Source organism: Eubalaena glacialis, chromosome 19 (assembly GCF_028564815.1).
Source record: "Eubalaena glacialis isolate mEubGla1 chromosome 19, mEubGla1.1.hap2.+ XY, whole genome shotgun sequence".
Classification (NCBI taxonomy): Eukaryota; Metazoa; Chordata; class Mammalia; order Artiodactyla; family Balaenidae; genus Eubalaena; species Eubalaena glacialis.
This window is the reverse complement of record NC_083734.1, coordinates 11257479-11282182: the sequence shown is the minus strand read 5'-3', so window position 1 is coordinate 11282182 and position 24704 is coordinate 11257479. Positions and strand designations below refer to the sequence as shown.

Genomic DNA, 24704 nt, shown 5'->3' with positions numbered 1-24704 from the left:
TTCAATCTGCATTACGAAACACAAAGAGCAGAGAAAACTTTGAAACGTTTTAATACAAAATAAGTTATAAATGAAAGATTTGTATTTACAAGGCCCCTTCTCAAGACAGAACTTGTTTCCAACCCAGTAGATCGTGTGCATCAGGGTTGGCTCTAGAGGATCACAGCCCAAGTATCACAAGCCTGAATTTAAATAGAAAAAAGTTAGCTTAAATTCTATTCCAGTCACAAAAGTAATCTCAGTATATGGTTAAAAGTTGTAACCAGTAATGACATGTATGCTGCTCCTTCCACGACCTGGGCTGCCTCTGTCCCTTCCCCTTTCAGGGAATGATTGGCCTTTTTCACTGAAGTGACTTCACTTTTCTATGCAAGTTAAGTTCCTCAGAGAATAAACTGCACTTTTAAACATGTACCTCTTTGTCAGCTATTTCTACCAGGGTGGGAATAAAACCAACCACTGACCCGCTTTTACCACTGGGTCCTGTGGGAGGCTTACCAGACAGCTCATGAGAAGACTGGACTTTTCCTCTGTTCCTTCAGTGACCGAAAATGCTGGCGTGTGGGGACAATGTGCGCCGTGCTCGTTCATGCTGTCTTCTAAACAGGCGCGAAACTTCTGCTCTGTCACCTCTGGAGACTGAAAAAGAGAAAAGTTAAACTACAAGCTAACCTTAGTCATCTCATAGTCAACAGGTTGAAAATCCCGATTCCTCATACCATCCTGTAACTATGGCTCGCTGCGATGGCTTGATTCCTCGGACCTTTAAAAGCGCTCATGATCGTGCTAAGAGGCTCTCTTAAATAACGTCCATCTCACCGCCTCTCCAGATGGACCAGCGCTCTCCACTCCTGCCGTAAACACTGCTGCTCACCCACCGGGAACGTCCAGAGCTGGGAGGCTTCCCAGCCTCCCTGTGTTTCTGCCTCTACCAGCCAAGTGTATCCTTACCAAGAGCCAGTGCTGCTTGGTCCTACGTCTGTTTGTGCTAACTGAACTTGCTCTTGTAACTGACTGATTTAATTATCTACTAGGTAAACCAATGAAATAAGAGAGTGAAACAAAGTTGTGTTTTTGTGATAACTGGAATATTGAAGAAATAGTCAAAAAGATGAGTCCCTAAAAAAAAAGGTGTTGAATTCGGTAAAAGATGGGGAGGAAAAATCCTGAAGTGCACTCAGCTTCTTGATGCACTTTACAGAAACAAAACAGGAAATGCTAGACTATGCGCTTTAAGAGCAGTTTATAAAAAACAAAAACAAAAAACCCCATAGCTCTCCAATCAGCAGAGCCTCGCTCAAGGACTGGCAAATAAGTGTATATGTTTAAAACTTCCTATAAAATGTTTCATTTGTATAATTTACCACTTCAATGAACTGGCAAACTTAGCCACATCATGTCAGATAAGAGGGCTCCTATATTTTAAGACCACTGACACTTAAAATTCTGAATACAGCTGTGTCTTCATATATGGAAAATTTTTATGGAAATCAGATACAAGTGTTTCCAATTCTAAACTGGGCTTTCTATAAAGCTCTTAAGCAGCGGTACATTAATAAGTACCTCACAAATACGCTGTCTGTATTCTCACCACGGAGGATTGCAAGCTACCAGTGTGAACTGAACATGAAGTTGGGAGGAGATGTGTGCAGAGGTGACACGATCTGTGTGAGGAACACTCACATGAGATGGGATGTACAGGCCACACTGACACATGACCACACCGCTTGCTATTCTCAGATTGTACCTGGAAGCAGAATTGGGATCCCAGAGCATTACGGCCAGCAGACCTGGATCCCCCAACCTTCCCAGATAATAGATTTGGGGGGAAATTCCACTCACCTTGGAGTGTGGGGTGGGAACAAATAACGCTGAAAAGGTTGTGAAAACTCTTACTTTGTACACACAGGACAGATGAGGGAGTTTGCTTCCCACTCAGCCAGCATGACGCTGAGACACTCTTCATCAAACTGCAAGCTCTTCTCGTACTCACTGATGATGGACTGTTCTGCAAGGCAAAGGACAGCTGGCGTGTTTCACCGCATGTCACCTGGGTCGCCCTGTCCTGAGTGCTAAGCTTCCCTTTCAAAGGCGTCATCCACACGAGAGAAAAATGCGGGCAAAGTCACACTACCAATCGCTAGATATTTCCTGCTCAGGCTTCATCTTGTTGGATCTTTCCCCTCCTGTCTGTCCTCTCCTTGTGAAGTGATGAGGCTGAGAGACAGACAACTTTCACACCCATCTCCAGAGGCCACAGGAGCAGAGATGAAGAGTGTCAGGGTCCCAGGGGCAGCGGGAGAACGCGGACGCTGCCGGCTTCGGACGCCAGGCCCACCTGGCTGAGTCTAAGGTGAGCCGCTCGCCAGTGTGCAGACTCAGGCTCTGTGTTGTTCAGAACGTGTGTAGCAAACACGCAACAAGCCCTAGTACTTAGTAGGCCTGGGGTACAGAGATGAAAAAGGCTGGTCCCCGCTCTCGATGAGCTCACCATCTAGACTTCGGAGCGGGGGTCAGCAAACCACAGCCCACAGGCCATTCCAGCCCACCTCCCATTTTTAATTTTTTAAAAATTTTTGGCCACGTCACAGGGCCTGCAGGATCTTAGTTCCCCGACCAGGGGTCAAACCCGTGCCCGTGCAGTGGAAGTGTGGCGTCTTAACCACTGGACCGCCAGGAAAGTCCCCCACCTTCCATTTTTTAAGTAAAGTTGTAATGGAACAGCCACACTCATTTGGTTTATGTATGGGCTATAGCTGTTTTCACACTACAACAGCAGAACTAAGTAGCTGCAATAGCCTAAATATTTACTATCTGGCCCCTCACAGAAAGTTTGCCAACCTCTATTCTAGAGGGTTCCTTATGACTGAGCATGGCAGAACACAGCAAATTCTTATCACTACAGATTTTTAAATTAAATATACCTCAAGAGAAATATTTAGTGAGTCCTATGTCTCACCACTAAGATACGTTTTGCAGGTGAGGGTAAAGAGAAAATCAATGAAAAAGAAAAAAGAATTAAAATCAAGGAATATACAGTCTAACTGGAGTCAACACGCCAATCATAATAACTAACATTTGCATAGCACTATGTGTCAAATGCTGTTTTAAGTTCTTTATATATATTAACTTCTTCACTACTACTTCCGTATTTTAAAGATGAGGAAACAGGCACAAGGAGATTAAGTGCTTTGCCCAGCGCCACACAAGTTAAAGTGGTAAAGCTGAGAAGTGAATCTTAGCAGTCTAGGCCAAGAGTTCATGCTCCTGCATCCTCAAGATAATAGCTATTGTGTATTGAAAACTTTCTCTATGCCAGGCACTGCTCTAAGTCTACACACATTATTTAAGCCTACAAATAGTTTTGTAGTTTTACAGAGTCAGTCTGTTATCTCTACTTAACAGATGACAAAAACTAAGCCTAATAAAGATAGGGCTATGTGAAATAAATGACTTAATTATATAAGGTGCTAAATTATGCACCCTGTGGTGCTATGATTCCGCAGGAAGGGGACGCTCACAAGACCCTGGGGAGTCAGTAAAGAACAGATACAAGAGAAGGTACTTAAATTAGGTAGTGCAAGAGATCTGATCATGCACTGTCCTGTAAGGTGACAGGATTACTACTAATCTATTAACAGAGAGGTACTGTCGGATAGAATAGACACGGGAACTGGATTCACAAAACTGATTTTACTTCCCAACTCCACCACCAGCTGTGCAACCTGTGTAAGACACCACTCTCTTCTGTCTCACGCTACCTGGTAGGGGCATCATAAGGAAAGAACCATAGCATGGAAGGAGAGGTCTGAGCACAAGGCCTGGAAACAATGAAGACTATTATTATTGGGAAGACAGACAGCCAAGACCTTAGAGTAAAAACAGAGACTTCTGGACACTCGACTGAAGATGGAAATAATGAGTTAAAAACATTCTGTTCAGAAAATAACATCAGCATTAGAGCAGCTAGAGATATAGGCAGGAAGAACTATTCTTAGACTTCACCTTGATCAATCAGCTCCTGTTGGATTTCCTCCAGCACGGCCAGGTCCAGCGGCTCCTCCAACTGCAAGAGAAAGTAGGGTCAGCAGAGGTTTGAAGTTATGATCAGCTGACAAGACCCACAATGATTCACACTTGGAGACTAGCTTGAAGAACACAGATTTAACTGAGGAAATCAACCCAGTCTTTCTGTAGAATGTGCCGACAATGCAGTAATGTGGCCATGCTGAGAAAGCATCAACAGATGATTAAACCAGCCAGTGACAAAATAAGGGTACCACATTTGGGGGAGACAGTATAGGGTAGCAGCTAAGTATATGGCTCTGCTAAAGCTCTGTGACCATTAGAAAGTTCCTAACCTCTGTCAACCTCATTTCAGGCCTCTGTAAAGTGGGAATAAAACCCACCTGAGAGGGTTACTGTGTGCACTAATTGTGATTATGTAGCTCAAACATTTGGCACAATGTAGGACACATAGAAGGCACCAAATAATGCCTCTTTATTACAGAGAGCCTTGATGTTTTCAAAGCAGTTTCCCACATGTTTCTTATACTGTCCTCACAATACCGATGACATTATCTTCTTCATCTTACAAATGGGAAAACTAAAGCTCAAAGAGGCAGAGTTAAGAGTCAATAGCAAAACCAGGATCAGAATTCCAGTACTGACTTCCAATCCAGTGCTCTTCCTGATGCATGGTAAATGGTCTCCTATCCACACCCAGTTCCTAAGCCTGGCTGAGATTAGAACCAGAAAGTTCCTGGAAACCTTTTTAAAAAGAGAGATTCCTAGCTCAGACCTACTGAATCAAAAGTTCCAGAGGTGGAGCCAATGAGTGAAATTTCTTTCTTTTTAGTTTCATAAGTGATTACGATGCAATGATGCAGCAGGTCGACAGCCTGGTATTTATGAACCATTAATTAATCTAGAAGAGTCTAACGTTAAAGGTAGAAGAACCTGGGTGAGAGGCCGTTAGAATCCTGATTGGGGGCTGGAGGGTGGATGGGTTTAGAGGACTTGGGGAAATAGGCAGAGAGAGGACACTGGCATCCTTTGTGCTAAAAACACATATCCCAGCCTGACCTGAGCCAAGGCCTCTGGCCAGCTCTCCACCGACTGCAAAGCATTCCACTCTTCTTCCATCACCTCCTGCACTAGAAAGGTGTTCTGAGGTCCTCCTGACATATTGCCTCCAGCCTGCCGATACTTGTTCAGGAGCCTGTCCCGGCTCTTTCTCATTCTCTCCAGGCATCCCTTGGAAGGAGAAAGAGGTGAGGGGGGAGTAAAGGCAATTCCGTCAAAAACAAACAAACAAAAAACACCTCTTAGATTAGTTGTTAAAACATTAAAGGAATTTTATAGACACAAAATTTCAACTCTAATCCCAACTATTGTTATTTTGGCACCTTCCTCTCCAGCCCTTAACCACATGTAGATGGGTGAAATTACAATGCTTGGGTCACGTATTTCCAGATCGACATATTTCATAGGCCATCTTTGATGCCAGCTTCCTTAATGGTTGGGTGATAATAGCGCAGCATCCACTGTGCTAACAGGACACTTAGGTTGCTTCCTAATTCTTGCTACTCTAGATATGATTCTGGTAGCCACCATCCTGTACGATGTTTCTCAACTTCGGGCAATCTTGTCCCCTAGGGGACATGTGGCAATGACTGGAGACATTTTTGGTTGTCACAGCTCTAGCTGTAGGGTTATTGACATCTAGTAGGTAGAGGCTAGGGAGGCTGCTAAACATTCTACAATCCCAGAACAGCACCCCACAACAAAGAACTATCGTCTTCAAAATGTCAAGAACCAGGACTGAGAAATCCTGCTGTCGACAGTCATTTCTAGCATCAGATTATTTTCCTGGGATATATCCACTACTTCAGAGATTCCTGGAAAGACAGGCCATAGTACTTACAGGAACCAGACTGAGCTCAGGATAGGTCAGAACTGACCGTCGTCTACAACTCTGCTAAGACTTAGTTACGGAGGCTCAGAAGAAACAGTTTGCAATAGGAAGAGAAATAATTTCCGGAATTAGAAATAATGTCTAATTATTCTATTCCTCTATGGAATAGACATAACGTCTCTCTCGCTTGCGGTGAGTGTACAAGGTGCCTCTCTGGTGTCCACCGACCCGACATCAGCGGGTGATGGTGGTGCCACCGTAGAGATGTAGAGGTGCAGAGGTGCGGTCGCGATCACACTTCACACTGAAAGCAAACCCGAGTCCAAAAGGAAGGCTTCGTGGGACCGGGCCGGCCCGGGCTAATGCCACACCCAGAGGAACAGAAACTCCAGGAGGTGGCCGGGAGGTGGCCGAGGCCCGGACCTACAGGCGAGAGGCCCGGGTTCCAGGTCCACCTCCACGGACACCTGCTTCACCCGGCTGGGCTGAGGGAAAAGCACGGAGGAGAGCGGTTGCCGGGACGGACTAGGGGAGTGACGACAGCCCGGCCAAGGCTTTCCAAACCCCACACTCACCTGCCTGAAAGCCTCTTTCCAAGGCGGCGAGCCCACCAGTTTATACAGCGAGCGACGCCGAGACCCTGATCCCTCTGCCATCTCCTTTTCGCGGCGGTCGCGAATCCTGGGAGTTGTAGTTCCTGCGTGCTGGTCGCACCAGATCGTAGGGAATTCTGGGAAGCGTCGTCCTTCCGGCCGGCCCCACTCGGAGACAGGCTTGGGCAACCCCAGAATGGGTGACTAAGGAAGTGACATTTGTGAGGTCTGCCCAACCTGGATTGAGGGAGTTAAGTCTTGAGGGGAGGTCTTAGATGTTTAGGTTTATCCAGGTGGAGGTGTCCAATAAGCAATTAGATACACAGGTCTCAGGCGCTTTTCCCCCAGCTACTAGACTTCCCGCAACCCCTAAGCTTTCTCTAAGCAGGCACTGGCATGTTGACCTTCTCGTCCCGCCCCCTTTGGCTACAGAATAGGCTTGACTGGTGATTGGCTTTGCTTTGGCGATGACGCTACCTGATGGGCTGGCCTCACCTTCGCCCCGCCCCGCCCCTAGCCCTGCTCGGGCTTCCGGGCTCCCTGCTCGATGACTGGCCGAAGCAGTGGACGGCTGGAAGCGAATTGGCTGCCCTCAGCGGCGGGCTGAGCAACTGGGCCGACGAGAGCTGTTGGGCCAAGATGGCGGTCGCCGAAGGAGCCGCGGGAGACTGTGAGCTGTGGCAGGCCTGGCTCCCTGACCATGCCGTGTTCTTGCGGCTCCAGGAAGGACGGAAAAACCGGAGCCCAGCCGCAGCCGAGAAGCCGGCTTCTTCATCATTGCCTTTGCCGCCGTCCCTGCCGCCGCAGTTGCTGACGAGAAACCTGGTCTTGGGCCTCGGCGGAGAGCTCTTCTTATGGGACGGAGAAGGCAGCTGCTTCTTAGTCGTGCGCCTTCTGGACCCCAGCGGCGCCGGTGAGGAGTCCCCCCTCTCCCAGTACCAGGTACGGCCAGGCTGATCTGGAAAATGACCCTCAGCTGGGATCTGAAGTAGCGTTTACGTCCCCTTCCCATCCTGGCTGGTTTTCGTCTGCTGGGAGGGGTGCTATGCGAGGGTGAGCAGACGTCCTTTGGGGGGGCGTCCAGCTGCGAGTGGAAAAGTCTTATTTTCATTCGCTGTAGCGTGGCCGCAGAACCTTTTGAACCCTCTCTACGCATATTTCACTCCTTCCACATACGTTCGTTGACTCTGACACTGCGCCGGATACTGTTACAGGGAACGCCTGCGCTCCAGATGCTTAAATTCGCGGGGTCTGGGAGGAAGGGAGAGACCATGGAGTAACAGTAAAACATCAGTGGCGCAGGTGCTCTGAAGAAAAACAAAGCAGGGGTAAGAGGCTTAAGAGTGTGGGTGCACTCGCTCTTTTTAGGAGGTTGGTCCCGAGAATCCGATGTCATGGCGTCACACTCATAAAATAATAGGGACAGCCCTAACTTTCTCTTGGGGTTGTTGGGAGCATCACGTCGGGTCGTTGATTTGAAAGCAACAAGCTTCGTGCCTGACATGGAGGAGGAATTCCCTGTTAGCTCTTTCAAAAAATTAGGCCATCCCCAGAGTTGAAAGGGATTTTTGCTGGCTTCTGAGAAGCCAACAGCATGTGAAAGTAGGTGTGATCAGAGAGTACTACAGACTTCTTGTGATTAAACATTGCTTTATGGAAGCGTTTATTTGTAATAAGCTGATTCGCGTCTTTTAAAGATTACAAAATAAGAAAACTTGGCCCCCATTCTAACATATGGCATACATATATCGTGTGCCGTTGTTTGATGCTTGCTGATGAGAAATGATTTGAATAAGGTGCTGGCATTGTTTTTGCAGTTTTGAAAACAGGTCACAAGCCCACAAACTACTGACTGTAAAATTTCAGTTTATAAGAGTAAGTGTTAGATGCTCAGCACACAGTATTAACAATAGCACCCTATATTGCTATGCAGAATTTAGCACAGTCATGATTAAATTATTTATACTTGTTAATTTATTGTCTGACTTCTTTTCTGGAGTGCAAGCAACAAGGCAGGGGCTGTCCGCCTTACTTAGTTTTGTATCCCCAGTACTTCAGTGTGCTTGGAACATATAAACACTCAGTACATATTGATAGCTGTCTGAATGACCTTCAATCCTCCAAATGTCAAAAACTCAGAGATAGACAAGGACGCAGTTTAGCATGAGTTGCAACTTCCAGTGAAATGAAAACACGAACAGTAACCTTAAAAACCAAACCAAATCAAACAAACAAACAAAAACCCTCCCCCAAAAAGGCAAAACGAAAGCATGAGTAGTGATTTTAAAAACCAAATCAAGGGCTTCCCTGGTGGCGCAGTGGTTGAGAATCTGCCTGCCAATGCAGGGGACACGGGTTCGAGCCCTGGCCTGGGAAGATCCCACATGCCGCGGAGCAACTAGGCCCATGAGCCACAACTACTGAGCCTGCGCGTCTGGAGCCTGTGCTCCGCAACAAGAGAGGCCGCGATAGTGAGAGGCCCGCGCACCACGATGAAGAGTGGCCCCCGCTTGCCGCAACTAGAGAAAGCCCTCGCACAGAAACGAAGACCCAACACAGCCAAAAATAAAAATAAATAAATAAATTTTAAAAAAATCTCTTAATCCATCAAATTAGTGTTACCTACCTCTAAAAAAAAAAAAAACAAACAAACCAAAAAAGCAAAACAAACCAAACAAAAAAAGCCCACGTAAATAATGTGATTATCACAGGTGACCTAGGTAATTAGATTAGATTGTATGCATAGCAGAAGAAAGGTGGTGTTTGATTTGAGGTAGATCATTAGAATCAAGTAGGAAGAAGATTGAGAAGATGGGAAAAGAAGGAAGGAACCACTGACCGGAGAAAAAACAGTTTGATTAGAATCAGCAAAGGGCAGCTAAAAACAAAAACAAAGAAACTTCAGACTTACAGACATCAGTAACAATTGAAATCACATTATATTCAACAGTCTTGTCTAAAAAGATTTTGATTTAGGGTGATTCTCTATATATAAGGATAAGCAATACATTGGTAATCTCATGGTTTATTACTGAAAATAGAAAGAAAAGAAAATGGGAATTTGAGATGCTCATGAGAGAAGAAATAGAAGTACATTTTTTTTTTTTTTTGAGGGCATATGAGACAAACAGCTTAACAGAATCCCCTGAAAATATCACTGTTCAATGTCAAATCTGCTTCGGTAAAGCCGCATTTTAGTTGCAGAAGCTCTTGAAGCCATTCTCTATCTTATTGTACTATTTATAACGGTAATTATCATTTACTAGTACTTCTGAGTTCTTCATTTGTCTGGTCACTAAAACATATATTGAGAGTTAGTTAGCAACATGCCATATACTATGCCAAAGATACAGAGAGGAAAGACACAGAGCTCAAGTAATTCATCGTTAGCTGTGTGGGATGAGCAGGTGAAATTAGAATTTCAGGTGAAATTAGAATGCAGGGTGGTAAGTACTGTAATAGAATTATCTAGGGTGTGCTATAGGAGTACAGAAAAAATGCATTAGTTCCTGGCCAGAAGGTCAGGGATACTTTCTTGGGAGGAAAGTGCATAGGAACTGAGTCTCCAAGAATGTTTTAGCCAGCTAAAAAAGAAAAATGAGGGCATTGCAGGAAGAATAGTTGTACAGAGACACAGAGACATAACAAAGTATGATGATTTCCCAGAAATACAAGTTAATCTGTTGGGAGTATAAAGTACAAGTGGGGAATGGTGGAGAATTGAGGCTGAAGTGGTAGTCAGGAGTTTGATCATAAAAAGGGAATTATATGTAGTATTTATCAAAGTAGGGAAACCTGATGCATTTTATATAATATTCCAATCTAAATAGTTAAAAAATATTTCATCAGGTAATGGCTGAGGTGTTAATACTTACCCAGAATGTTTCATTAAACTACAATTATAGAAAACTAAAGTGGTACTGTGCTTTCAAGTAACTGCCATATATATTTGCATTAAAATTAACTATTTTGACTAGTTTGCTTTAATTTTCAGAGATTGCTTTGCATAAATCCACCCCTGTTTGAAGTCTATCAAGTCTTGTTAAGTCCAACACAACATCATGTAGCACTTATAGGAATAAAAGGACTTACGATATTAGAATTACCTAAAAGGTGGGGGAAGAATTCTGAATTTGAAGGTGGAAAATCAACAGTGAATTGTAGGTAAGTTGTATTTCCATTTAGTGTTTATCTGTATAATTTGTAATACGTGCAAAAAATTGCTCAAGACCAGTGGTTCTTAAGGTATGTTTACTCTGCTACTATTGAAACATCAGTATACTCCAGATGGTCTGCACACTGGCTTCTTGTGATAATAGTGTTTACAGTATATGTGGGGTTGTACTTTTATTCTGCCTAAATTATCACATTGCTGTCTCATTGGAAGTCAGGCTGTTTTTTCAAGTAGGTTGAAATAAGATGTTTTAAAAGCAGTTATTAACTGTGAGCCAGACAGTTTTCTCGTAAGTGTAACTAAGTTTTATTTTTGTATTTTTTTCTTTTCCAATTAATCCTGAAAAATGAGAGTCTGAAAGATCTGAAAAGAATATAAGGTAGAAACCCACCTTTAGCTCCACAACTCATAGGTTGGGCCTCCTTAAAAATGTTTCCTTTCTGAATCTCTGTTTCCTCATTTCCACAATAGGAGTGATAATAGCTGCCCTTGTAGTTTCCTTACAAAGTTACTAAAAGGATCAAGTAAGATACTGTATCTAAAATCACTTGTAAAGTACAGTATAATATACTCTACAATTTAGAAAATATTTTAACTTTGATTCTTTGATATTGGTTGGTAGATGCTTTAAATGCTGTCTCAGCAAGATTTATGAGAAAGGAATTTGAAGGAAAGAAGAGCAAAGAGTGTTAAGATAGGTTTTCCTTTAGAAGCTTTTTCATCCAGGTTTTGGGAAATTGCTGTCTTTATTTTAGCACCACTCCCGTTGCTGAGAGATTTTTCACCAGTTCTACCGCTCTGACTCTAAAGCATGCTGCCTGGTATCCGAGTGAGATGCTGGACCCCCACATAGTGCTGTTAACATCAGACGATGTAATAAGGTACATTTTTTTCTTACAGCTTTGTGAGTGGGAAGATTCTCTTTCTGGTTGCCAGTTAATAGCTCAAAGTACCACTAAATGGGTCAGTAGATGTTGGAAAGCTTTATCTGATGACTGTTGTTACCCATTCTCAATCGTGTAAGAATCGTCCAGCTGCCCTAACTTACGTGCCTTAATTACTGCTGTTCCCTCTCAACTGGCCCTGCCTCCAGTCTCTCCTTTCCCAAGCTGACCTATTAAGATAATCTCCCTAAAACTGTTTTCATTGTGCCACTCTTTCGGAGGTAATGTAGCATAGGGGAAAGATCATTTAATTGGGAATTGAGAGATTTGAGTTCTTGTCCCAGTGTCACTTCTGTCTTCGGGATGTTAAAAACTTGGGCACCTCACTTTCCAGTTTGTCAAATGAGCAGGTTTCATTTGATCATTTACTAAAGCCCCTTCCAGGTTTTGCATTGTATGATTAAATGCCCTAATCCTACGGAGATCTCTATTATATTATCAGTTAACTTTCTGGATCTGCCTTATGTAAAAAGTTTGTTGGGGAAACTGACTGATGTACAGATACCTGCAGTTTTATTTTTTCTAATCACTGCTTTGACTCTGCTCTACCAAATCTTCTTTTACTGCCGAATGGTTGATCCTTTAGTGGCTTCTTACACAGACCTCATAGATTTCTGGTTACTTTCAGTTATTAAAACTTAGTCTGCTGAGTTTAAAACTCTGATCTCAAATCCATTTCAAAACTATATCCTGGTCCTATCACAGGTCAGACCTTGAGGGATCTGAAATGAGTGGAGAGGGCATGATCTGCTCTTTGACTCTTCTTTCTACCCCAGCACCTTGAGGTAGGGGGTGAAGTGTAAGGAGGAGAGCTGTTCCTCCTTCCTCTGGGTCTGACTCCTCGATGGCGGGGTAAAGAGAGTGTGCTAGCTGAGGCGTACATCTTACCTAACTGGCTGTCCATCAGTGAAGGGCAGGGGGCATATCCCTCCTCCTGGTTTAATCTAGTTCCCTCAGCTGCTGGTGGCCTCTGTTGATGTGATAGTCTCTGCACAGATTGGTGTGTGGTTTTTTCAGGGGCAGCGTTTGGCCTTCAGCTCCCTCCATCACTCAGGAGCTCTGTTTCCCATTGGCTCTACCAACTGTCCATGCCCTGAACCCTCTGTCAAGATGGAATATCCCTAAACTTGGTATCTCCTGCCTTCTCGACCTGACCGTTGTGGTTTTTCATATGGAGCCATGGTAACTGCCAAGGTCCTTTCCCCTGCCCTCCAAGGGCCACAGAACTGGGCATACTACACTATAGTCCTTTCTTATGCTGTCCCAGCCTACCTCCTTCAGAAATTTCCATATTTGGAGTAGATACCATAGAGTGTTCACATGCCCCCAACCCTAGGATATGACATGTCAGAATCACTCAAGAATTCCCTTGCCTTGGTGGCCTGTAGTTTTTGACAACACATCTGGCATTCAGCTAGGAAATGAGATACCCATTTCCCCTTATTACAGGTACCCCTAAATCTCTGGTTCTTTTAGGGCCTTTCCTGCCCACCCATTTGGCTCTGGAGTTGGGGGTAAAGAAAGAAGGAGGACCCTCACATTCCAAACATCGTACCATACTCTTAAGGACTCTTGACACCTTCTGTCTTATGTAAGCTGGAAAAGGAGATTGTGAGGAGATAGTGTAGGTCTAGGTCTTCCTCACATTAACCCCTAAAGGAGGTATCTGGCCTCAGTTATTGAAGATTCCTTTTAAAATATTGGGTATTTAACACTACTCTTTTCCTAAGCTTTGACCCTATTGACAGTTTCAGGGCAACAAGAAATTCCCACTCAGTGCCCTGTTGCATTTACTTTTCCTTTCACTGTTCCGCATTACAATTTATAGGACTTATTTGTATTTTGAAATCAGTAACGCTTGTAGGCAGCTAGGAAGACCACAATGAATGGTGTGTTCAATTGGATCAAATTTTCATTAAAAACATTTATTAAATGACATTCTATTGATAATGGAACAAACTAAGTTTAAAAATTCTTTGTGGGGTCAGACAAAATAAGTGATTAACTTGATAAAGACTTTAAGAGGGACATTGGATTTCTAATAATGATATTACTGGCCTTAAAAATTTTTTTTCTCCTTTTAACAATAGCCATATATGCTGTGAAAATTTATTATTATTATTTTAGCCACGCTGTGCGGCTTGCGGGATCTTAGTTCCCCGGCCAGGGATCGAACCCGGGTCCCTGGCAGTGAGAGTGCAGAGTCCTAGCCACTGGACCACCCGGGAATTCCCCCCAAATTTATTTTAAATTAAAATGATTTTGGTAAAAAAAGTGCTTTTAGTTTTATCCTAACCTCTTGAGAAAGCAGGGAAGACATTGTGTCTTTATATAACACAAATATGTACAAATTGCAGGCTAAAAGTCACCCACTGTGCTGGCCAGTTGGTATATAAAGAAGAGTGAGAAATGGTTTCTTCCCTGATGAGATTGGGTGTCTCATAGGCAGAGACAGATGGGTATAACTGAAGGGAAGCTGGCAAACTTAGAGGCAGTAGTGAGATGACTAGACAAGGTGAATATGGCTAAGGACTGAGGTGTGGTGGTTGGGGAAGGCTGATGAGGCATTTTGCTTAGAGTAGAGAACACTTCTTCGTGTCCCAGGGAAACCTTCCTCTTATGTTGTTATGGAACAAATGAAGTAGGCCACTTTGTCAGTAACAGCAAGATCTTTGGCAGATGGTTGTGATAACTGGTAGGAAAATTCTCAGAAACTGAGTAGATGGAAAGGAAAGAGGAACTTTGGGAAATGAAAGAGAATTTTAAGTACTGGCTTTCTTCTCTTTTGATTGCTAGAATTTACTCTCTACGTGAGCCCCAGACACCCACTAAGGTCATTGTACTTTCAGAAGCAGAAGAGGAAAGTCTAATACTCAATAAAGGGTAAGTTTTTATTTGTGTCATGAAATTTTTTAAAATTAGTTTATTGGGATTATAAATGCAATTTTAGCAGATTGCAAGATTTTCCAAAGGTGCCTTCAGCATGCTTTTTGGTAATGTGAGAAATAAGCAAAAATAGGCGATATGAATAGGTAACGAAAAGTTACAAATCTGAATGTCACTATAACTACTAACTTGGTCTTTTTTCAAGAAAGTTCAAAAATGTGAATAGCTGAAATTTATTCCCTGTTGTATCTTGAATAAGAGAATGAATTTTAATATTGCAAAGTTACAGAAAAGGTGGAAGGTGAGAGTGTTGGGCTGGAGGCCTGCCAGCTGTTCACTCAGTGTGGACGGGCAGATTGCTGGACCCCCGGCACCTAGTACCCCAGAAGCTGGAGCAGAACGTAGAGAGCCCTTCTGGTTCTCCTGTGACCCTGGCTGCTTTTATGTTTTCTTACCACTACAGGGGCAAGTTCCTGGCTACTTTGACCACTAACAGAATCACCCTTTGAACTTACAAACCCCATTCCTCTGGCCTCCTGCTCAGTCTTTCCGGTGATGACCACACATGATCACCCACAGTGTGTGCATGTAGAGAGAAGCCTTTAGTAGCAATATTTCTGGAAGTTCCATTTAGTTCTTTTCATGTCTCCATGATGGTCATATCTAATAATCTTCTTTATTTTTGTTTTTCTAACCGTTATTCCTTTGAATATTTTATATACAGCTATTCTGTATGTGACAGTTTCAGTATCTGAAGTCCTGGGGAGGTGGGGATCTGAATCTGTGTGTGTTCTTCCTCCTGCCCCACGATCATGCTCGCTTCTTCCTGTGATTGCGCATCTCTCGTTGTGAACTTATGTTTACTTGATCTTAATGTTTTGAAATGTTGAGAGCCTGAGTTGGGGGTGTGTTCCTCCAGAGAAGAATTTCATCTGCTTCTGCTAGGAGTCAGAGGTTGCCACCAGCCTGGGACCACTTTAATTCTCTTTAATAGTCCCACAACTGAAAGTTTCAGTCAAATGATTTTAATGTCTTATAGCACCAGCTCCTAACCTCGCATCCATCCATCTCCACAGTGGGGAAATACCTGCCTCTGCGAGTTGATAGGTCCTGTTCTGGTGTCGGCAGTGCATTTCCATTGCTTAGTCTTTCCCAGATCACCTAAAGCAGCACCTCCATCAGTACTCTCTTCCCCTGCTTTATTTTTCTTCATAACGTCATCTTCTGGCTCTGTGTTATGTGGTTGGCTTCTCTGTGGACGTCTCTCTCGTTAGAGGGGGGCCTTTGTTCAAGTCACTGACGTTTCCCAGAACCAGAGGCACTGAGCACTTAGTAATATTTAGTAGATATTCGTGGACTGAATGCCTCCTACTGCTTAGAGATAACTGTTGATATCTTTATGTGTTTTCTTCCTGTTTCTTTTCTGTGTTTATGCATGTCTGTATGTGTGTATTTTTACTGTTTGTGTGATTGTATATTTCAACTTTATATAATTTTATGGCCTACTTCTTTCATTGAATTTTATGAGAATTTTCCAATGTTGTTTAACATTCTTCATAATCACAATTTTTTGTCTTATCACTCCATTGAATACAAATTCCATCCCCACCTGCTGTTATTGGACATTTTATTTCTGTTTTCGTTTCCAACCAGTTGGTTTTAAAATCTCTTTTCAGAAGGGCCTACACCGCATCTCTAGGAGAGACAGCAGTTGCATTTGACTTTGGGCCGTTGTCGGCAGTCCCGAAGAACATATTTGGACAAAAAGGCAAAGATGAAGTATTGGCTTACCCCCTGTACATCTTATATGAGAATGGGGAGACTTTCCTTACATATGTTAGTCTGTTGCACAGGTAAGCTGAGGAGGTAACCCACCTGAAATGAAAGCCCAGCTTGTGCTCCACTATAGATTGTCATGGTTGCACTTGGGGTCCATGTTTTTGAGTTTGTGGAAGTATTGCAGCCTTTCAAGGCTGGCTTGCATATTTTGAAGAGAAAGTTGATACAGATCATTTGACCTTTCATTTCCTCATATTATTTGGGTAAGTTCTATAGAATTCGTGGATAATCACTTAAGATAAGACTGGATTTGTGTTCACAAAGGATAGTCAATCAAAAAAGTATTTACAGATGGTCCCCAACTTAGTCAGACTTACGATTTTACGATGGTGCAAAAACAGTATGCATTCAGTAGAAACTGTACCTTAAATTTTTAATTTTGATCTTTTCCTGCGCTAGTGATATTCAGTTGATACTGTCTTGTGATGCTGGGCAGTTAGCACAGCTTCCAGTCAGCCACACGATCCCAAGGGTAAACAACTGATATACTTACAGCCATTCTGTTTTTCACTTTCAGTACAGTATTCAGTAACTTACATGAGATATTCAACACTTTATTATAAAATAGGCTTTGTGTTAGATGATTTTGCCCAACTGTAGGCTAATGTAAGTGTTCTGAGCACATTTAAGGTAGGCTAGGCTAAGCTATGATGTTTGGTAGGTAAGTTGTATTAAATGCATTTTCAACTTACAATATTGTCAACTTAACAATGGGTTTATTGGGACGTAACCCCGCCGTAAGTCAAGGAAGATCTGTATCATGTATCTTATGTGAACAGTGCACCATGGGGATGGTTAGACATGGTAATCTGGTATCTTTATGTCCCAGTTGTGGGGAAAAGACATACATAACCATGGAAAGATAATGACTCGTACTGCATTAGTGGTGCATAATAAGAACCCAGAGGAAGGAGAGATGATTCTGACTGAAGAAGTTAAGGAGATTTTCATAGAGAAGGACTGATGTCATATGAGACTTAAGGCTTTAAAGCAGGATTAAATGAAGCATTAAGGAAGGGTAAGACCATTTTAGTCACAAGAGCAGCATGAAGTCAAGTATGAAAACAGGCAAGTGCAAATGTCGTTTAAGGTCCAATGATTAGACACTTGGGGCTAGAGCAGAAGATTCAGGTAGGGAGCGTCTAATGATAAAGCTGGAAGTACCTGTCCAGGGAAAATGTGGTGGAGTTAAATACCTAGTTAAGGGACGTGGGGTCTTTTCTGTAGGAAAAGGTTAGTAGGAAGCCAGTGATGGTTTCTAAACAGGAGAAGGATAAAACAATTGGTTAGGAAAGGGACTGGAGCAGAGAGACTTTTAAAGTAACTTCCAAATTTTAGTTTAAGGTCTGTAAGCGTTTGAACTAGGGTGGTAATGCAAGGGAGAAATGAACATAGTACATACTACAAAGGAAGGATCAATAAGACTTTGTTGCTATTTGGATAAGGGAGTGAGCCATTAACAGAAATAATGAGGTCAGGAAGGGCAACTAATTTGGAAATATTCCATGGACAGTTGGAAATACAGGACTAGAGAGAAAATATAGGTAAAATAAAGTAATAAGAATCATCTGTTATGGTGAGAGAGTCAATAGAGGATAAGAATTTTGGGAAAATTTGTAACTAGAGAGGCATACGGCCCGAATCTGAACATTGTAATTTATTTATTTATAAATCAACAGATATTCATTCAGGGCTCACTCTGTGGCAAAATATGGGAATACAAGGTTGAAGGCAGAGTCCCTGCTATGTGGTTCCTTGTCTATCAGAAAGGCCTACAACAAACCAAAACTGTAGTACAACGTGATGTGCTGAAGGCGTCACAGGGTGCTCTGGGAGTGGGACAGAGTAAGTGCTTAGGCTGCCTGTCTTGGAGGACTTAGAAGATGGTAATACAGAAGCTTGGACCTGAAGGATTCACTAGGTAGAAATGGGAGCAGAAGTGAATCCAGGAGAGAGAAGAGAGGATGCAAAATGAAAAAGATAAATAAGAAAGATGAAAGAGGTTTATAGATTGCGGAATGGTGAGGATCCACTGTCAATCCTGTTCTCCTAGACAGAAATGCTCTCTGCCTTTCACACATGATCTCTCTCTCGGGAGGCTTTTGTGGTAACATTATTACCCTCCCTTACCCTTCCTCCCCAAACTACTTGGCCCTTATTTGTCCACATTATCTACCTAGTAACCTTAGCCCACAACCTGAAAGTCATCTTCTACATCCTCTTAAATCCAATCTGGTCCCAAAATTCTATTGATTCTACCATGAAAATTTCTTGAATGTATATACCCGTCTCTCTAGTCCCCTGTCCTTGCTTCAGACCCTCATCATCTTCTGCCTGGATCATTCTTCTCTTAAATAGTTGCCTTGAATCCCGTTTTGGTCCCCTCTTTGTCATCCTCCTCACTGCTATCTGATTAATCTTAGTAAAGTGAAACTCTGTCACTCTTGATTTAAACCTCTAGCGACACACTGTCATCCAGCGGAGAGACTCTGAGCACGTTAACATGGCATACGAGACTGTCTGCTTCATAAGCCAGTCCTGATTATCTGCCCAGCTACTGTTCTGTTGCCTGAGACTTTGCACTTGGCCTCCCATCATACCAAGCTAAGTTTCCTTCCTGTTAATTTCTCGCCTTTCATTCCTCCAGGGCTGGATATGTGCTGCTCTCTAGCTTGGAATGCTCACCACCCCTTCCCAGAATATGCTGTTCCCATTGATCTTATTTTTGATACCTTTCTTACATATCTCACTTGCTTTGTACCTTTCAGTGTTGCTTTGTACCCTGTAAATCCTTGCATTATTACAGGTGTTATAGTAATTCTAGTTAAATGTCTGCTTCCCCAACTAAACCATTAGTTCCTTGGGGGTGTTATCTAGCACTCAGTAAGTGTATTTGTCTAATCCAATTAAATAGTGGGTCTGAAGACAAGCTGCACTTCAGAATAAAAGTTTTGGGAATCATCAGAATACAGGTAGTAGTTAAAACCAGGCATAGTTAATATGCTCTTTTTTTATATATATATAAATTTATTTATTTATTTATTTATTTATTTATTTATTTATTTTTGGCTGTGTTGGGTTTTCGTTGCTGTGCACGGGCTTTCTCTAGTTGTGGCGAGCAGGGGGGCTACTCTTCGTTGTGGTGCGTGGGCTTCTCACTGCAGTGGCTTCTCTTGTTGCGGAGCACAGGCTCTAGGCGCGCGGGCTTCAGCAGTTGTGGCGCACGGCCTCAGTAGTTGTGGCTCGCGGGCTCTAGAGCGCAGGCTCAGTAGTTGTGGCTTAGTTGCTCTGCGGCATGTGGGATCTTCCTGGACCAGGGCTCCAACCCGTGTCCCCTGCATTGGCAAGTGGATTCTTAACCACTGCGCCACCAGGGAAGTCCTAATATGCTCTTATATAAGTGTGTATTTTGAAAAGAGAAGAGGGTTTACAGTGGAATCCGGGAGAGTGCAAATATTTAAGAGACAGAAATTAGGAAAGGGTATTAGAAGGGTGTGTTCAGAGAGGTAGGAAGAGAAAACTAGGAGAAAGAATGTACAGATGTTAAGGGTATTACAAAGCAATCATTGTTAACCAGTATGCTGCAGAAGGTCGAGATAAGGGCCTTTTTTGCATTTAGCAACTAGAATCTCAATGGTGACCTTTGCCAGAGAGTAGCTTCCAGTGGAGTGGTGAAGGCATAAACCACAGTAAATTTAGGGCAGGCTCTTTCGACCTCTGCACTATTGACATTTTGAGCCGAATAATTCTTTGTTGTAGGGGACTGCCCTGTGGGGCAGTGTTTAGCAGCATCTCTGGCCTCTAGACACCAGTAACCTCTCCCCCTCCTCCCAGTGGTGGCAACCAAAAATGTCGTCAGACACATGCCAGTGTCCCCTTGGGGGCAAAATTATGTCCAGTTGAGAAGTACCAAAGAGGTGGAAATTGAGTGGGAAAATGAGAAAGTGGAGACATTGGGAATATACTATATTTTTAATTAGTGTATGATAGCTGGGGAAAGACAAAGTCAAAAAGGGTTTTAAGTGATGAGCATGGTAGTCTTCTATCAACATTTCCCAAGTATGTTTTCACTCTTTCTTTAGCCCTGGGAGTGTGGGAAAGCTGTTGGGCCCGTTGCCCATGCATCCTGCAGCTGAAGATAACTATGGTTATGATGCTTGTGCTGTACTCTGCTTACCATGTGTCCCCAACATCTTGGTGATTGCTACTGAGTCAGGAATGCTGTATCACTGTGTTGTGCTGGAAGGGGAAGAAGAAGATGACCAAACAGTAAGTCGGGCTGCTGTGGGCATATTTGTATCTCCAACACCAGGGATAGTTCCTGGACCAGTATGAATGTTTCGTATATGAGGAATTTTATAGTTTCTATTTGGCACTTATGTGTATTTTGAAAACTTAACACTTAAAAGTAACTGAAGCCCACTTTAAAAACTTAAATTGAAGGAAGTTAAAATGTGCCCAGGTTACTTGGTAACTTTCTGAACTCTATATTGCCACCTTTGGTGACAGGTATAAAGAACCTTTGAATCACTGAATTGGCTCTTCTCTAAACTTGTTTATTTACAACTTCTTAAAAGAAGAGAGGCCTTTTTTTCGCTTTTAAGAATAACAAGGCACTGTTGGAATAGAGGGTGGACTTAAGAGTTTGAAAGCACTATTTGATCCAGCTTTTTGCTTCTGTTTTTAATTGTGTACATTTTCAAAGGAACATGAAACACTAAAATTACAGTGCTTTTTTTTCAGTCAGAAAAGTCCTGGGATTCCAGGGCAGACCTCATTCCTTCTCTGTATGTGTTTGAGTGTGTGGAGTTGGAGCTTGCCCTGAAACTGGCATCTGGAGAGGACGAGCCCTTTGATTCTGACTTTTCTTGTCCAATCAAACTTCACAGAGGTAAAGTTTTCACTAAATTTAGTTCTTCTATTTCATTATATTTGTACTAAGATTATCACAGGCTATTTCTGTGTAGTTTATTTTTTCTGTAGTTCCAACCTTTAAAAAGTTGACTGGGTTCTTTTGGCCTTTTAATTACAACATTGCACTGTAGGTCCAAGAAAGACTAAGCAAATTCCCCAAGTTTTAGGATAGTGGTCTTCAGTCTGGATCCACTCAGATTTATAACAGTGACTTTTTCCTGGTCTAATCAAAAGGAGGTTTCATGATTCAAGTTCTTAAATGTATGCAAACTTTAATAAACTTTAAAAATAACTTGAAAAATAAAATTATACTGGTATTAATGTATCTCTTTAAAATATCTTTCTTCATTTTCAAACATATTGTTATACCCAGACCCATTTGAATGTTTCCTTTTTATCTTTTTTCCTTTTGCTTTAACTTACCTGGGTTGGCACCAGATCCTTCTGGCAACTTATGTCTGTTCAGTTAGGGCGCTCTTGGATAAACTGCTGAGACAATCAAAGAATGTGTTCTGTGTGTTGTCCAGACTCAGCGTGGCTCAGTGGAAGGAGTTTGTAACTAGGAGTCTGGAGTGTCCTAGGTTTTCGTTATAGCTCTAACATTAATAGGCTCTGTAGTATCGGACATTTATTCAACTTCTCACATAAAAATAATAGGGATAACATCAGATGATCTCTAAGGTCCCTTCTGACATAAAAATCGTATAATCCTTTTTGCCCCTCAACAGTTTCTCAGAGTCTCCTCTAGGATCTAGTCTTCCTCCCTGTGAAGAATGAGGAACAAAAGCTTACTCAGTGTGGAATAATTGCGTGTACTTTTCATAGTTTTCCTCTCTCTAGTCCAGAGAAAGGGAGTTCAGTCTTGTAGCAGCCTGACTTAACCTGCCTACAGTCCTATTAGCCAGTTTGCCTGGGTTTGGTAATAATGGCTTCAACTCTGTACTAAAGTGTAGTCAAGACATTTAAGGGCATAGTAGTCCTTATATAATAAACCAGCAAAGAGGATTCATTGGGCATGTCTAATTGAACAGTGTTTGGAGAGATATAGTCTAAATATTAAGTCTCAGAACTTTGCTTTATATATGAGGAAATTGAGACCTAGTGAGGTAAAGTGACATAAACTAATTGGTTTCCTTATAAAGGTACATGTTTTTGGGAAATCTTAATTGTAGGCTTTTTTATCTTGATTCTTTGAATAAGAGATAACATTTTCATACGTGAAACTAATAAATTTTTGACTCATTCATATTTGTACTTAAGGCATATTACAATACCTGAAACATACCCAGATTTTTAATGACATAAGTGAATGGCTACCATATAACTTGTCAGGGGTGTCTAGCAAATTTCCTACTTCAGTTACTAATGTTGCCTTTTTCATAACAGATTTCTGTCACATCCCAATATTAAGGTTTTTCTGTTGACTTCAGCACCACAGACACATTTTGAAAAGCCATTTTAAACACTGGGAGACCTAATGAGATGATTTGAGCCTTAAATTAAGTCTCAGGTGTGGGCACATGAAAAGAAACTGTTTAGTACTTTATTGTTCAGAGAGATGATTACCACGGAGATTGCCAGGAGTTTTTTTTTTTTTTTTTAACTTTTTATAGCATAATGCTATTTTCCGAGGTGCTATGCAGAACCCCAACATATAAAACAGATGGAAATAATATAACATTCACTTTACAACATTTACTTACTATAAAGTCAGCAGTAAGAAAGTGAGGCTGTTAAATAAAAGAAAAATTTGGTTTAGGGGCTTATGGATGACAGTTGCCATCTTAAATCAGCTTTAGTATAGACATTATTTCTGTATCTTGTTTTGGTTGTTTAATGTTTTAAAAATCATGAGTCACAGAGATAAATATTTATAAATTAAGTATTCAAGAGTTCATCTTTTAGTTTCACGATAGTCTTACTGATAACTAGGGCTCCATGGAAATACAGAAATTTTCATTAAAATTATGTAACAACTGCTCATATTTCTTGGTATAGATATAAATACAAAAATTCTATCTAAAACTTAAACAACTATCTGTAAGTCAACATTATCAAGACAAGTAAAACTTCACATTTTACACCTGACTTACCATCTATGACAGGACTGTTTAGTAAGCAGCTGTGCTGAAGTCTTTCTAGTACCTGTGCTATTGGAGTGCAGTAGCTTCAACAGTTTCATGTAAGTAGATGCGTGCAAGCATAGGTTTCCTGCAGAACTACAGCCTTTCTTACTCACCGTTTTATTTTGAAGAACTGTAAATAAATGCACAGAGCTGGACAGAAAGGCATAAGTGAGTTACCTGACAGCAAATGTTAATGTTTGGTGAACTCTGTATTAATATTTAGAAAATAACATATTTGAATTGTGTTTGTTAATTATACTTTTAAAATGTATTTGAAAACTGAAGTCAGATTTTTAAATTCCCAAACCCCTGACATAGGGCCACAGTATGAAGGTCCTGTAGACCTTGCATCACTTCCATCAACAGATATGTTTGCGGCCTGCTCAGGTGAATTCTCTCAGTTTTCTAATGGCTTCCTTTATATCATTAATGATTCCATTTGCAGATCCCAAGTGTCCCTCAAGATATCACTGTACTCATGAAGCTGGTGTACATAGTGTTGGGCTAACTTGGATTCATAAACTTCAGAAATTTCTTGGATCAGGTGAGTTTTTGCGCTTTTCAGTATGTTTCACAGATTCTATCAAAAAGTAGTTTGGAACAGAAAAATAATAGAGAAAATAAATGATACCAAAAGATAGTTCTTTGAAAAGATCAACAAAATTGACAAACCTATAGGTAAACTGACCAAGAAATAAAAAAGACTCAAATTAATTAGAAATGAAAGTGGGGATATTCCTGCTGACCTTACAGAAATACAAGATTATAAGGATATACCAAGAATAAAAGATTATAAGGGAGTGTCAAGAACAATTGTATGCCAATTAGATAATGCAGATGAAATGGACAGATTCCTAGAAAGACACAAATTACCAAAACTGACTCAGAAAGAAATAGAAAATTTGAATAGATGTATATATAACAAGAGATTGAATCAGTAATCAAAAACTACCCAAAAAGAAAAGTTCAGGACAACATGGCTTCATATTTGAAGCATTAATACCAATTCTTCATAAACTCTTACAAAAAACAGAAAACACTTCCCTGATCACTCTATGAAGATAGTATTACCGTAATACCAAAACGAGACAAGGACATCCAAGAAAGGAAAACTAGAGACGAATGTCTCTTATGAATATAGATGTAAAAAATCCTCAACAGAATACTAGCAAACCAAACCCAGCAACATATAAAAAGGATTATACACCACTACTAAGTGGGATTTATCCGAGGGATGCGAGATTACTTAACATTGAGAAATCAATTGATATATCAATATTATACCATATCAATAGAATAAAGGGGAGTTCC

At 41.7% G+C, this 24704-nt stretch overlaps 2 protein-coding genes across 4 annotated transcripts in view; one reads left to right on the top strand and one right to left on the bottom strand.

Annotated features, from left to right (window-relative positions):
* Positions 1 to 34: 34 nt before the first annotated feature.
* RPAIN (RPA interacting protein) lies at positions 35 to 6881 on the bottom strand. Of its 3 annotated transcripts, XM_061176779.1 has the most exons (7): positions 6493 to 6878; positions 5086 to 5256; positions 4006 to 4066; positions 1897 to 2008; positions 1684 to 1747; positions 499 to 639; positions 35 to 182 (listed from the first exon to the last, which is right to left on the bottom strand). In XM_061176779.1, the coding sequence occupies exons 1-7, from the start codon at positions 6571 to 6573 to the stop codon at positions 153 to 155; spliced, it is 660 nt and encodes a 219-aa protein (XP_061032762.1). In that variant the 5' UTR covers positions 6574 to 6878; the 3' UTR covers positions 35 to 152. The 3 variants fall into 3 exon arrangements, 2 of the variants coding, with proteins under 2 accessions (XP_061032762.1, XP_061032761.1); XM_061176778.1 differs by having other exon boundaries at positions 35 to 639; positions 6493 to 6881; XR_009698582.1 differs by lacking the exon at positions 35 to 182 and having other exon boundaries at positions 621 to 639; positions 1843 to 2008; positions 6493 to 6880.
* Positions 6882 to 7074: 193 nt separating this feature from the next.
* Positions 7075 to 24704, top strand: part of NUP88 (nucleoporin 88) — a 28683-nt gene continuing 11053 nt past the window's right edge. The window contains exons 1-8 of the mRNA XM_061176776.1: positions 7075 to 7452; positions 10505 to 10674; positions 11440 to 11565; positions 14425 to 14511; positions 16191 to 16367; positions 20436 to 20622; positions 21097 to 21244; positions 23839 to 23937. Coding sequence (XP_061032759.1) covers positions 7150 to 7452; positions 10505 to 10674; positions 11440 to 11565; positions 14425 to 14511; positions 16191 to 16367; positions 20436 to 20622; positions 21097 to 21244; positions 23839 to 23937 — 1297 coding nt within the window. The 5' untranslated portion in view covers positions 7075 to 7149. The remainder of the gene's footprint in view (positions 7453 to 10504; positions 10675 to 11439; positions 11566 to 14424; positions 14512 to 16190; positions 16368 to 20435; positions 20623 to 21096; positions 21245 to 23838; positions 23938 to 24704) is intronic.

What these genes read in the sequence shown, in the direction of transcription:
- RPAIN (XM_061176778.1), bottom strand. Translation starts at nt 6,573, where the DNA reads ATGGCAGAGGGATCAGGGTCTCGGCGTCGCTCGCTGTATAAACTGGTG. An exon ending in GGAAAGAGGCTTTCAGGCAG is followed by an intron (nt 5,257 to 6,492) that starts GTGAGTGTGGGG and finishes TCTCCTTCCAAG; the next exon opens with GGATGCCTGGAGAGAATGAG. An exon ending in ATCTGTCCTGTGTGTACAAA is followed by an intron (nt 1,748 to 1,896) that starts GTAAGAGTTTTC and finishes TTCTGCTTCCAG; the next exon opens with GTACAATCTGAGAATAGCAA.